This window comes from Lethenteron reissneri, chromosome 8 (assembly GCF_015708825.2).
Source record: "Lethenteron reissneri isolate LAM-NWPU_2019-01 chromosome 8, ASM1570882v1, whole genome shotgun sequence".
Classification (NCBI taxonomy): domain Eukaryota; kingdom Metazoa; phylum Chordata; class Hyperoartia; order Petromyzontiformes; family Petromyzontidae; genus Lethenteron; species Lethenteron reissneri.
In genome coordinates this window covers 10,121,367-10,133,240 of record NC_083786.1, presented here as the reverse complement: position 1 = coordinate 10,133,240, position 11,874 = coordinate 10,121,367, and the positions used below count along the sequence as shown (strand labels likewise).

At 46.6% G+C, this 11,874-nt stretch overlaps 1 protein-coding gene across 5 annotated transcripts in view; it reads right to left on the bottom strand.

The window, feature by feature from the left end:
* Positions 1–6,096: 6,096 nt before the first annotated feature.
* Positions 6,097–11,874, bottom strand: part of LOC133360996 (DNA helicase MCM8-like) — a 45,132-nt gene continuing 39,354 nt past the window's right edge. For all 5 annotated transcript variants that reach the window (XM_061579912.1, XM_061579896.1, XM_061579904.1 and 2 more), the window contains exon 20: positions 6,097–9,507. In XM_061579912.1, coding sequence (XP_061435896.1) covers positions 9,415–9,507 — 93 coding nt within the window. In that variant the 3' untranslated portion in view covers positions 6,097–9,414. The remainder of the gene's footprint in view (positions 9,508–11,874) is intronic.

Sequence of the window (11,874 nt, the reverse complement as noted above, 5' to 3'; positions counted from 1 at the left end):
GAAGTGGGGGGGGGGGAGGAGAAGAGCCAGAAAGTGGATCCCGCAGCAGCACTGGAAGAGATCGGATTCCTCCTGCAGTATACATATTCTGGTTATTGTTGGCGTTGGCCCAGCTAATGGGCCTCATAGTGTGGCAGTGGGTACTCAACAATGTATGGTTTCCAGCGGCAGACTTTGCCACCGTGAATATTGGTGGCTATCCTGTGCTGACTGTATTTATTGATGCGGGCAAATAAAAAAAACATTCAGCCTGAAGCAGATTTACAGGGAATGACCCGCGGATGAGCTCGGTGGCAAAAAATGGAAGTAACAGCAATTAAATGAGGACGCAAACGGTCCACAGCTGTCCATCACACTGCATCACTGCTGCTGCTGTCAGTTGGTCAGATTTGTTCAAACTAATATTTGATGGTGACCAATGGACAAAGACGGCCACATTAGACTTCCTTCAGCAGATGCTTGGAAAGACCCTGCCCACTCACGACCTCAACACAAATCTCACCTGGACACAATAATCGGAGTCACTGGACCTGCCAAATAAGAACCTCATTACTACCCCCACACAACCGCCCCCCCCTGGTTCCAACCTCCCCAGCAAGGAGTGGTCCACCCTCAACAGGTTCAGGACTCATCTTCTTGGTTCTTTCGGTAAAGTCACGTAGAGTGGAAATAATAAGATAATAAAAATAAAACATAATAAACTAATTTTCACGACGTTTCGGCCACAACGCAAGCAGCCGTCCTCAGGTGGAGAACAGGTCTGTCGACAGACCTGTTCTCCACCTGAGGACGGCTGCTGAGAATTATTTTATTATGTTTTATTTTTATTATTTTATTATTTCCATTCTACGTGACTTTACCGAAAGAACCAAGAAGATGAATCCCTGCAGTCACGAAAGCTGTAAATCGAAATAGGTTCAGGACTGGTCACGCGCCCCATGCCTCGCCAACCTCCACCAATGGGGCATAAGAACAAGCCCCCTATGTGACTGTGGGATGGAGCAAACCTTGCAAGCAACATCCTAGAAGTTTCCATAATAAATGATTTTGGGTTAAATCGCGTATGTGTCGTAACCCCTCCACCACCCGACACAGCCGGTAATGTTTGACACGTAAACAAAACTCGCCGATTAGTTTACAACTTCAGCAAATTCTACATGCTGTGGATTTACTCCATTACCTCCCACTTTCTATAACTTTTTGATTCAGGCCTTCTGTGAGGCTCTCATAATTTGGCTGGCGGACAAATGGACAAACGGAACGCTGGGCTTTTTAAAACAGCTTAGTATTTGTGTACATATATGTTACTAGCGGTTAGTACCCGGCGTTGCCCGGGCGAAAAAGGCAGACACACATGTAGTTACACACGCAAATGGACTCACACACACACATAGAGTTACACACACAAATCGACTCACACATACATACATAGACTGAACAAAAACCGCCATTCGCCACTAAGTGGCGGTGACGTCACGGACAACGCTTGTGTCAGGCTATGTGCACCTTGAGGCCACGTGAAGTGTCGAACGCCCGCTGGCAGGAGGTCACGGGGCAAACCCAGATGGCACAGGTCGACTGACTGAGACGACTGGCTGATGCACCACCTGTGGCCCCTACTGTGGCAACCTTCTGTGCTTTAGCCACCCCGGCACTCCGCTCGTTGTTGTGAGCGTTACTCCTCCGCCCTCCGTTGTTGTTGGAGGGTGACTGCCTCCAACTGCCCAGTAGCATCCTTCAGGAGCCTCCTCCACAGAGGCCGATCGTGACACGGCTGCTACCAGTCATCCGCAAGTGGACTCAGCTCCAAGTCCTCCTGTACCACATTACTCCATGTCTTCTCCAGCCTGTGCCGCGCCCGTTTAGCCCCCTCGATCCGGCCGAACAAAAGCTGTTCAGGCATGCGGTGGGTGACCATGCGGGCTACATGACTCAGGCAACGCAGGCTTGCCTGCCGGAGGTCACCGATGGGAATTTGTCCACATCTTTCAAGGATTTGTGAGCTCACACAATGCAGCCTGGTTAAACCCAGGATGGATCGTAGGCAGGCCATCCTAAATGTTTCTAACCGGCGAAGATGTTCCATGAGGGGGGTCCAAGTTTCGCAAGCGTAGAGAAGGGAGGGAATGACCGTGGCCGAGAAGACCTGACGCTTCCTGCGGAGTGATAGACCAGGTAGCTTCCACACAGCGTTACGCAACCGATGAAAAGATAATGCGGCTCGACTGATTCGGAGTGAGACCTCTGCTGTTAAACCGGAGCCGGTCATTAGCACACTGCCCAGGTATGGGAAACTCTGCACTGTCTCCACAACTTCCCCATCACCAATTTGGAGTTGTGGGGGTGGAGTGTCCGATGGTACAAAATAGGCAGGCAGGTGCTTAGTTTTGGTGGGGCTGATGGTAAGGTCCCACCTCTTAGTGGCAAGCTCCAGGTTCAGCAGCAGCACCTCGGACTCCTCCTCCGAGTGAGCAGCAATTAGCAGATCATCAGCATACATAACGTGGTTGAGCAATAGGGAGCCATCCCTTGACCACACCCGGACATCGATCAGCCTCCCATTGTAACTATACGAGATGGGAATTCTTCCGGTACAGGCATTGAAGGCTTCACGAACTACGTGGTCGAAATATATGTAAAATAATGTGGGAACCAGAGGACATCCCTGTTGCACCCCAAGGTGTACAGGAAATGGCTCTGACTCACGGCCACATAGTTTGACGTAGTGCCGCTCACCATCATGAAGGTCCTTAAGCATAGTGAGCAGTGGGTCAGGGAGTCGGAAAGCACGAAGAACAACCCAGAGGGCAGGCCTACTGATGGTATCATAAGCCTTGAGCAGGTCAATAAAACACAAGCATGGACTAAGACGCACACATGGACCTACAGACACGCAAAGAAATGGAGTTACAATGACTAACATGGAGGCATGCGATGCGAGCGTGTAGCGGACAGTGGGGGCAACTGAGGATATACAGTTGTTGTTGCGCCAATTAAGGGGTGAGGTCATTAAGAGACGCCACAGGTGTTAAGGGTAACTGAGGACGCAGACCGGTGATTGGTCGAGAGGGTGAGTGGTTGATGACTGGCGCCGGGGTGGCTACAATAACAAGATCACGTGAGGCTGGGGATCTGCGGGCGAGTAGCGAAGGGGGGGATGACATAATTAATTGGGGCTGATTGGTTCGGGGATAAAGGCAGTGAGCGTATGGAGATACGGGAGTCATTGTTAGTGTTGGAGTCGTAGTTGGAGTTAGCGTTGGAGTTGGTGCCTGGGACAAGAGTGTATAGTATAGGGTAGCAGTGGACAAGAGTGTATAGTATAAGGTAGCAGTGGACAAGAGTGTATAGTATAGGGTAACAGTGGATAAGAGTGTATAGTATAAGGTAGCAGTGGACAAGGAGAATACAGTATACGGTAGCAGTGGATATAGAGAGTACGGACAGAGTAGCAAGGACGGAGCGAGTACAGCGTAGCGAAGCAGCGGAGTAACGGACCTTGGTGGAGAGAGAGAGAGCGAGCGAAGCAGCAGAGCGAGCGAACGGAGGGACATCGAGTGGGTCTGATGGAGAATTGTACATTGAAGAGTATGGAGGAACATTGAACAATGCTGTCGGAGATGTGAACTATATGCGAAATGAAAGGAATGAGAAAGACAAAGAAGTTGTCGCGTCAGTAAGAGTCCTGCACAAGCACTAAAATATGATCTACGGAGTCAGCAGTATAAACTGGACGCAGCGTGTTGGGGGGGGGGGCAAGAGGACATGACACTGTGAATAAATATCGGCAGCGTTATGTTTGTATGTATTGACTGTAAAACTCGTAAAAGGAAATGTCCCCCGTGAGCTGGAGGTAACGCGCAGCACTTGGTAGGGTCTGCCCCCCACGCAATTGGCGCGAGTCAGAGGTCGCAAACGGGTTTTGATTCCTTACCCGTACTCGGCCGCACCAGGGTCGCAAACGGGTACCCGTACCCGGCCGTACCCGTACCCTACCCGTACCCGACCGGGTACGGGTAGGGTACGGGTATCGGGTACCTAATTGCGACCTCTAGGATGAAGCCATGTCGCAGGCGCGGGTGGGTTGATTCTAGGAACTTGAATTGTGAGAAGAGACAAGATGTTGGGAAATGAGTGACAAACGGTTCCTCACCAGTGACTCACGGCCTACCCGTACCCGGCCGCACCAGGGTCGCAAACGGGTACCCGTACCCGACCGGGTACGGGTAGCCGGGTATCGGGTAGGGTACGGGTATCGGGTACCCGGTTTCGACCTCTGGCGTGAGTTGGTATGGTTGACGGCGCGCAATAAGTAAATAATGAATAATAGAAACGGCGCAAATGTGTTAATTAAACTAGTTTAACGTTTACGGATGGGAAAACGGAATAGCCTATTCCCACCGCGGGGCTTAGGGCGTGCCGCCTGGCAATTTTTTTTTCGACGTAAAGGCCACCGTCCGAGAGCCAAATCCCGCGCAAGCGCGAGCGCGCGGAGACTTTTATATATAAGATGTTTTTTAAGAGACACGTTTTGAAATATATTTTCCACCGAGCGAAGCCGGGTACTTCCTGCTAGTGAATAATATTGGTCGCGAAAGCAGTCGTGTTAAACCGATCCTAGAAGTCTGCCGAATCCACGAACTGGCTCACCCTCAACACAGCAGGAGTGGAAGCTATGCTTAGCTTAGATAGAAAATGCTAATTGTTTTTTTTTGTATTTGCACAAGTCGTGTGTGCGCGTTTATTTTATAGATATTCCTGAGTTGTTTGAAACTTATTGATTTAATGGTTTGCACACCGTACTTGAAAACCAGGAGTTGGCAGTTCGATTTGATCTCCCAGCGTCAGCAATTTAAGAAGCGCTGAAAAGAAATCCAACTTTAGTGGGGGAAGGGGGGGGGGTTACTTAACCACCAATTATACCAACCATGCCAGCAGGAATCTATACAGAGCAAATACTAATTGGAACTTAACGACATTGAAAATTAGGTTATGAATTAATTCACCAAAAGTGTAACACTGCATACAGAAATAAATCATAAACCTCCGAGTTGTGATTGCTATGTAAAGGTGGTGTGATGGTCACCACATCGGACTCGCAATCCAGCGGCCGTTGGCTCAACACGATCTCCAGGTGAGGCAGTTGAAACCGCGATGCAAGTTTCTTAAATCCCTCCGACTGTGTATCCGGAAGTCGAAATCGCTCCACCAGTTAGTCAATCAGCAGATCGCGTGCGGTGGAGTAAAGTGTGAGGACCGTCATCACTTCTAAAACATCTGCCCAACATTGAAGAGTAGGCCAACATACCCTCTGGAGCATCTCTAAAGCTCCCTCTTGTGGAGGCTCTTCCGCCAGCAGTGGCGTGAGCAAGCAATAGCAGGGCTGCGCCTTTGCCTTGTACACATGCTGTGCATGCGCGTCTATACGGCATGTACGCGGGGAGCGGTGGCACATTGGTTAGCGCGTTCCGCTACGATCCCCGACGACCCGGGTTCGATTCCCGCTCACGGCCAACACCAATAACGATCATTTGAAACCGTCCTGGGCCTCTCCTAGGTCGACTCGGCCTCAAATGAGTACCGAGTGCGGTGTGTAAAAACATCGTCACCGGCGAGACAAAGGCGGCTGGGCGTGGTTGCTGGCCACCCACACCCCGTCGTGCGCCAACATTCACAGGTGCTCGCGAAACAGCACTTGTCCTAACAGCCCTGAGTAGGCTATACGGGCGGTGGCGGGGACCTTTGCCTTTGCCGTGTGAATCTATAGCAGCAGCAGCAGCAAAGTGAGCTTCACAGTCGGTGGCGAATTCGTGGTGCGAGTCGCCGCGGAAACTCCGCGATGCCGAAATGCAACACAATGGGGGCCCGGTGCCTCCTCCTGGCTCGCGGACCAATTCGCTGACACGGCGAGGGCCACTCGCTGGGAGATTTATTTCGCAAGTCCCGGTACTTATTTGAAAAAAAAAAAAATCCCCCTGCACACACACACATGTACACATTCCTAGCCAGCGTCTCGCTCCTCTCCATGGCAATGGTGCCAAACGAGGACTTGAAATTGCCAGAGGAACACGAGCGTTGTGTGCTTTTTTTATTAGTAGTATTTCCACACGGTTTAATTTCAAGGTAGTCTAAGCTCGGAGAAAAGCGACGGTTATAATTCCAGCTCGCGACGGGTCCTAACAGAAGCAGCGACATACATCGACGGGCAATGATCCGTGCTGGGTTTTTTGTTTCGTTTGTTTGGTGTTGTTTTATTCCATTTTACGCCAGATAAAGGCTTCTGGGTGTTTTATTTTTTACAATTTATTGGGGCGAACCTTTGAGAAATGTCCCGGGCAAGGTTGAGCGGTACGGCCACCGTCGTCAATGACGGCGAAAAGAGCCAGAAAGGGAGACGGCCGAACGACGACTGAACGTTTCCAGTACAGAAGCACGCGTGCACATGAAGCGTTTTCGCTCCAACATTCTTCCCTAACGCGCTTTAGCCGTTGTTTTACATCAACATAGCGTAGGCCGCTATGCACAGAGGACACATGGGGAGGATTTATACCCAACTTTGTAATGTTTCAAGCGATCCTGCTAATTGAACCTTATGGCGGGACCCCGGGGTTCCATTAACCCCCGGCTCTCGCATAAACATTATATTATAATGTAAACAAAAACTTTGCTCTTTTTCACCAATGGGTTTGGAGGATGGTGGCAAGTGTTGTCTTGTTAAACTATGCCTTTAAAACTGAAAACTACTTACCTGCAGTACCTCTATTTAAATGCACTATCGAAAAAATAATTCACACCCGTCAATCATCGTGTTTCTCAGTGTGGATTTGTGAGCACACTTTGTAAATAGTACATAAAATAGTACGCGTTTTCAATGCGCTGTTCATGTTGTAACAAACGTTAATACCAATGTTACTCTACAGAGTAGTGAGTGGGTCGCCGCTCTTGTCCGCATTGATACGAGCGGTATGTGGGGAATATAGCTTAACCGCAAAAAAAACCTATCTTCACAGATGCATATGGACAAGAGAAGTATTATCAAACAGGAGGGATTAACGGTGCAACGCATCTCATCTGTTAAATATCTACAGGTAATAGGAATGTCATCGATTGATCGTGGCTGCAGACATTGCTAGGTCACAAATAATAATGAAGATAAGAGAGCAGTTTCACCGTCTAATGCATTCCGTGATGACAAATAAAAGACTTGAGTCATGTAGGCAATTTGAGCAGCTTTGGAGCATGGAGTGCATTCGCTTGTTCAGCTCTTCTGCGCATTCGTCCTCGCTGCTACGCTTGGACATGACAACAGAATGATTGATCTGCGTCAGGTGGGTCGCGGTGTTTATGTGCGCGTTGGGACAGAGTTGTCAAAAATAAATTCATTACGATTGTGACTTCCGTTAATTCGGGACCCCGGGGTCCCGCCATGAGGTTCAATTACAGGTTTTTGCTGTTCCCAGTGCTGTTAACGTAAGCGCATGTTCAAGATCGCAAAGAACGCCGTCTCTGAGAAAACAACTGCCACTGGCCACCTCTGCAAAATTAAAAGTGGGGATGGCCCACCAGAAAACTTTCACCGCCCACAGCGGAGCCTTTCCTTCTGATGCGCGTGGAAACCTTCACACGTAAGCGTTGGTGTCAAACTCCGATGTGGTTTTCGGCTCGTGCCGTGCCTTGTTGCTCGGCACGACGACCGATGCTTCGCTCCGTGCTGGAATATTCTTAGAGAACTGAATCAGATTAAGGAACTGCTTCGTTTGAAGGAAATTAATCGGTTCCAGGACCTTAAGAGCTGAAAGCTATTCACAATACAACCAGAACCAATACATAGCAACACAACTTGAAAACACAGCACAACTGTGAACAACAATGCAGCGGTGAAATTAATCCTGCACTCGTGTTTCGACTCGCGCACAACTAAACCAAAAGCTTTACTCGTGAAAATCTGAAGCGCTTGGAACATATGTCAAAGTGACAAATTAATTAAATAACAGCGACTGAGCTGTGCAACAACATAACTTTAGGGGATTAAACAATAGATGCATTGCGCAACAACGTTGAATGCGTTTCACAAATTTATTTCATTTCGTAGAATGGGATTCTAGAAGCGGCAAGAAGGCAGTGTCATGGAGGCCTTAGGATAACAAACAGGATTGTAAATGAGATAGAAACGCATGAGTAGCTGGAGTCTACCAAACAATCCAAGAAGTGCAGGCAGATCGATGCTCATTAACAATTTGTGGTGTTGATGATGATGATGGTGGCGGTGGTCGTGGTGATGACGGTATTGGTGGTAGTTATTAAAATTGATTGAAAATTGCATGTTAGTTGAGCAAACATGAATATAAGAGAGGCCCTTGAATGCCTTCTTATAGGAATAATAAATAACATTGTGAAATACGTGTGAGTTCAGACTTGCAGTAAGCACTGTGCAGGGGAAAAATAATTCTAAAGGCTTATTATTGAACTAATAAGAATAATAAATAACATTCTCAGTTACAATTTCGTTAAAATTTCGTGCTTACAGGAAACGTTCATGGAAAACTGGCACTTTTAACAGATAATTTTAGTAATAATTATTATTATACCATTCTGAATTGCACATTGATTGTGAATTTGCAGAAGCTATAGAAAAGAAAACATAATAAAATGCAATTCTCACCGTGAGAATTGCATTTTATTATGTTTAAATTTTATTATTTTATTTCCCTTCTACGTGACTTTACCGAAAGAACCAAGAAGATGAATCCCTGCAGTCACGAAAGCTTTAAATCGAAATATAGAGGTACTTAAAAGCTTTATTGCAATTATTATAAATGACAACGTAACTTAGGCATTTAGTCTGCACTTGCAGAAAACACGAACAGATGAGTGGCATTTTAATGCGTTGTTGTTGAAATAACAAAAAATAAGGAACATTCGTAATTACATATTTATGGACTTGAAGCAAATATAAAACAGAAAGACAAGAGGCATGTTAGCAGTGTTGTGTGTATGTTGTGTGTGTGTATGTATGTTGTGAGTGTACGTATGTTGAACTGCTTTCGCACCGTACGTAGCCAACCGTGCTAATCGGACGTGCGGGTAAAGAACAACAAACTAAAAAGAAAAAACAGTTCCAAAGATGTGAGTTTCCAATCGAGATTTACTGCCCTGTCTCCTGCACGGGCTCGCAAGCTTCCAAGCGGGCGCGAGCGGTAGCTTTGCACGGGTGACAGCGCTAGTCCAGATGAGTGAAACCCCTGCTGCAAATGACAACTTTCAATGTGGGAATCGTCATAAACTGGGTCAGAACACAGCAGCGGCAGTCGCATCAGCAGCAAATGCTGTTGATAATGCACAGCATGCTTCTGATGCAAGGACAGATCGGATGCTCGAAACGTATTTCAGTTGACCAACTCTCGGAGGGCCGTCTCACATGGCCTGTAGCTGATACACTTTAGATCCCTTTTGCAGCAGGAATCCCTGTGTGTTCAAGGAGCTGATGAAGCCCTCAAAGTCGGCCACCTGTAACAACAACAGCAGCAGCAGCAACACACGCGAGCAGAGCGGGTCAGGAGGCACGGCATTCAAATAATCAAACGGTGATCTTCTGGAGAAAGACGTTTTTTGTTTATAAGTCGGTGACCCCACCACCCCCCCACCACTTGGTTAGAATTAGATTCAGCCACTCACAATCACCTATAAACAATGCACATGTTTTGATTTAAAGCTTTCGTGACTGCAGGGATTCATATTCTTGGTTCTTTCAGTAAAGTCACGTAGAAGGGAAACAATAAAATAATAAAAATATAAAACAATACAATTCTCACGACGTTTCGATTGCAACACAAGCAATCATCATCAGGTGTGAAAACCACAGCAAGAATTTTTTTTTATTGCTTTCTATTTTTATTATTTTATTGTTTCCCTTCTACGTGACTTTACGAAAAGAACCAAGAATACAATGCACATGTTACATTCCATCCGCTTTCCATCTACCTTACCATTACACTCCACAGGAGGCAACATTACTCGATTCACTGATGATTAGGATTGTATTTTTTTACGTCTTTAACACAAAACCTACAAAGTCGGGCAGCACTTTAGGCTCACCTTGCCTACTTTGTATTAATTTGTTATCAGGATGATGTCTCTCGCTGGGGTGTGTTCTCTTGTCCAGGTGTTCCAAGCACCCCCCCCCCCTTTTCCATGTGTATTTGCACACTTGTCATCGTTTGTTCTATTTGCTTGGTCAAATAGTTGATAGTTGTATATATTTGTTGTAAGTAATTTGTGTACTATACTCTGCATTCCTATCGTGTTTTTGGTATTGTTGTTGTAATCTTCTTGGTTCTTTCGGTAAAGTCACGTAGAAGGGAAATAATAAAAAAAAACATAATATAATTAAATTCTCACGACGTTTCAGCCACAACACAATGTAATGTTCTGACCCGCACCCGACTGGACATCTGTGAGAAATAGATATATCGCTCGTCGGATTTCTCCAGTAAAAAATAATATTCCGATTTCTGATCCACGTGTGAATAGTCGGTAATATGCACTCATTAAGCCAGTTGACACACATGGGTGTGATGGTGAGGCAGACTCGAGGACTGAGCAATAAACTGTTTCTATTTAAAAGTTAATCTCGGGGTAGGTGCATACGCAAACAAAGACCCCCTAGTCAGTCTCATAGCATCCAAGAGAAATTGCTGTTGGAGAGAGCATGGGGCATGAGGAAGTGGTATGTGTAACACCACCTTTGTTATCTACAGTGTTTGCACAGTGAATCATTTTAAGAATTGGTTGACCTAGGGGAGAGGCCTCGGTTCAGCTATTACTCGTCCCTGATGTTTGCCAGAGGATAGCTGATGTTAGTTTGGCCAGAGATAACATCGGTGGCAAACATCAATTGATAGAGATAATGTCAGTTATCCTTGGCCATGCATAACATCAGTTTGCAGGTTAGTAAATGAAAGACAGTACCAACTCCCCAACATCAACAACCACCATTCAGGCGGTGACTTCACCACGGGAGCTTGTGCCATGCTAGGTGCAACTCCCCACAACACATATAGACATACACTCAACAAAGATCCCCATATAGCCTTTAACAGAATGGTGGGGCAAGTGCTGTAAGCGAGCACATATTAAGGCTGGCACGGCATGTGAGGGGATTGTGTGGCTGACACCCCAGTGCTGATATATATATACACCGCACCAGGTGCTCATTTAGAGAGTGAGTCAACCTAGTGGAGGCCCGAGATTAGTTCGGATATTTGTCACCGATGTTGACCGTATAAGCGGTGATCGAACTTGGGTTGCTGGGTTTGTAGCGCAGTGCACTGACAGTACGCTACCACTTTCCCAAGCAAAGGCACACATCCTCGCGCACACAAAAGCGACGTCTGTCATTCACCACTAAGTGGCAAATATAAACACGCACCACATATGAAAACATACGTGGACACATTCAGACTAAGGTTAAAAACCATGAAGCTCCGTGTGCCTGAGACCCCCTGTGTCTAACAGGGGTTTTATTGCCGTGAGGGCTTTTTTCTTGCTCGTGATAAAGACTCAGCCACCCATTTGATTAAAGCATGATCATGACCTGGGGTTTGGCTTAATCATCAACGGCAAGCAGTTTGGACTTCGTGACAAGTGCTCTGTGTGTAATGGAATACGTTGAGTAAACACATGAGCTAATATAATCTGGAAAGGATCGTTTTGCCTGCAGGCTTTGAGAGCTTATCTTGTAAAAGCAATTAAAAAAAGATGAGTCTCTTTCAAACAAATACTAACAGTGTCAGCTTAAGTGTATGAGGTTTAACACTAAGACATAGTGATAAACAGAAACACCAAGCAGTTTGTACATGTATTATGCATGGCGAA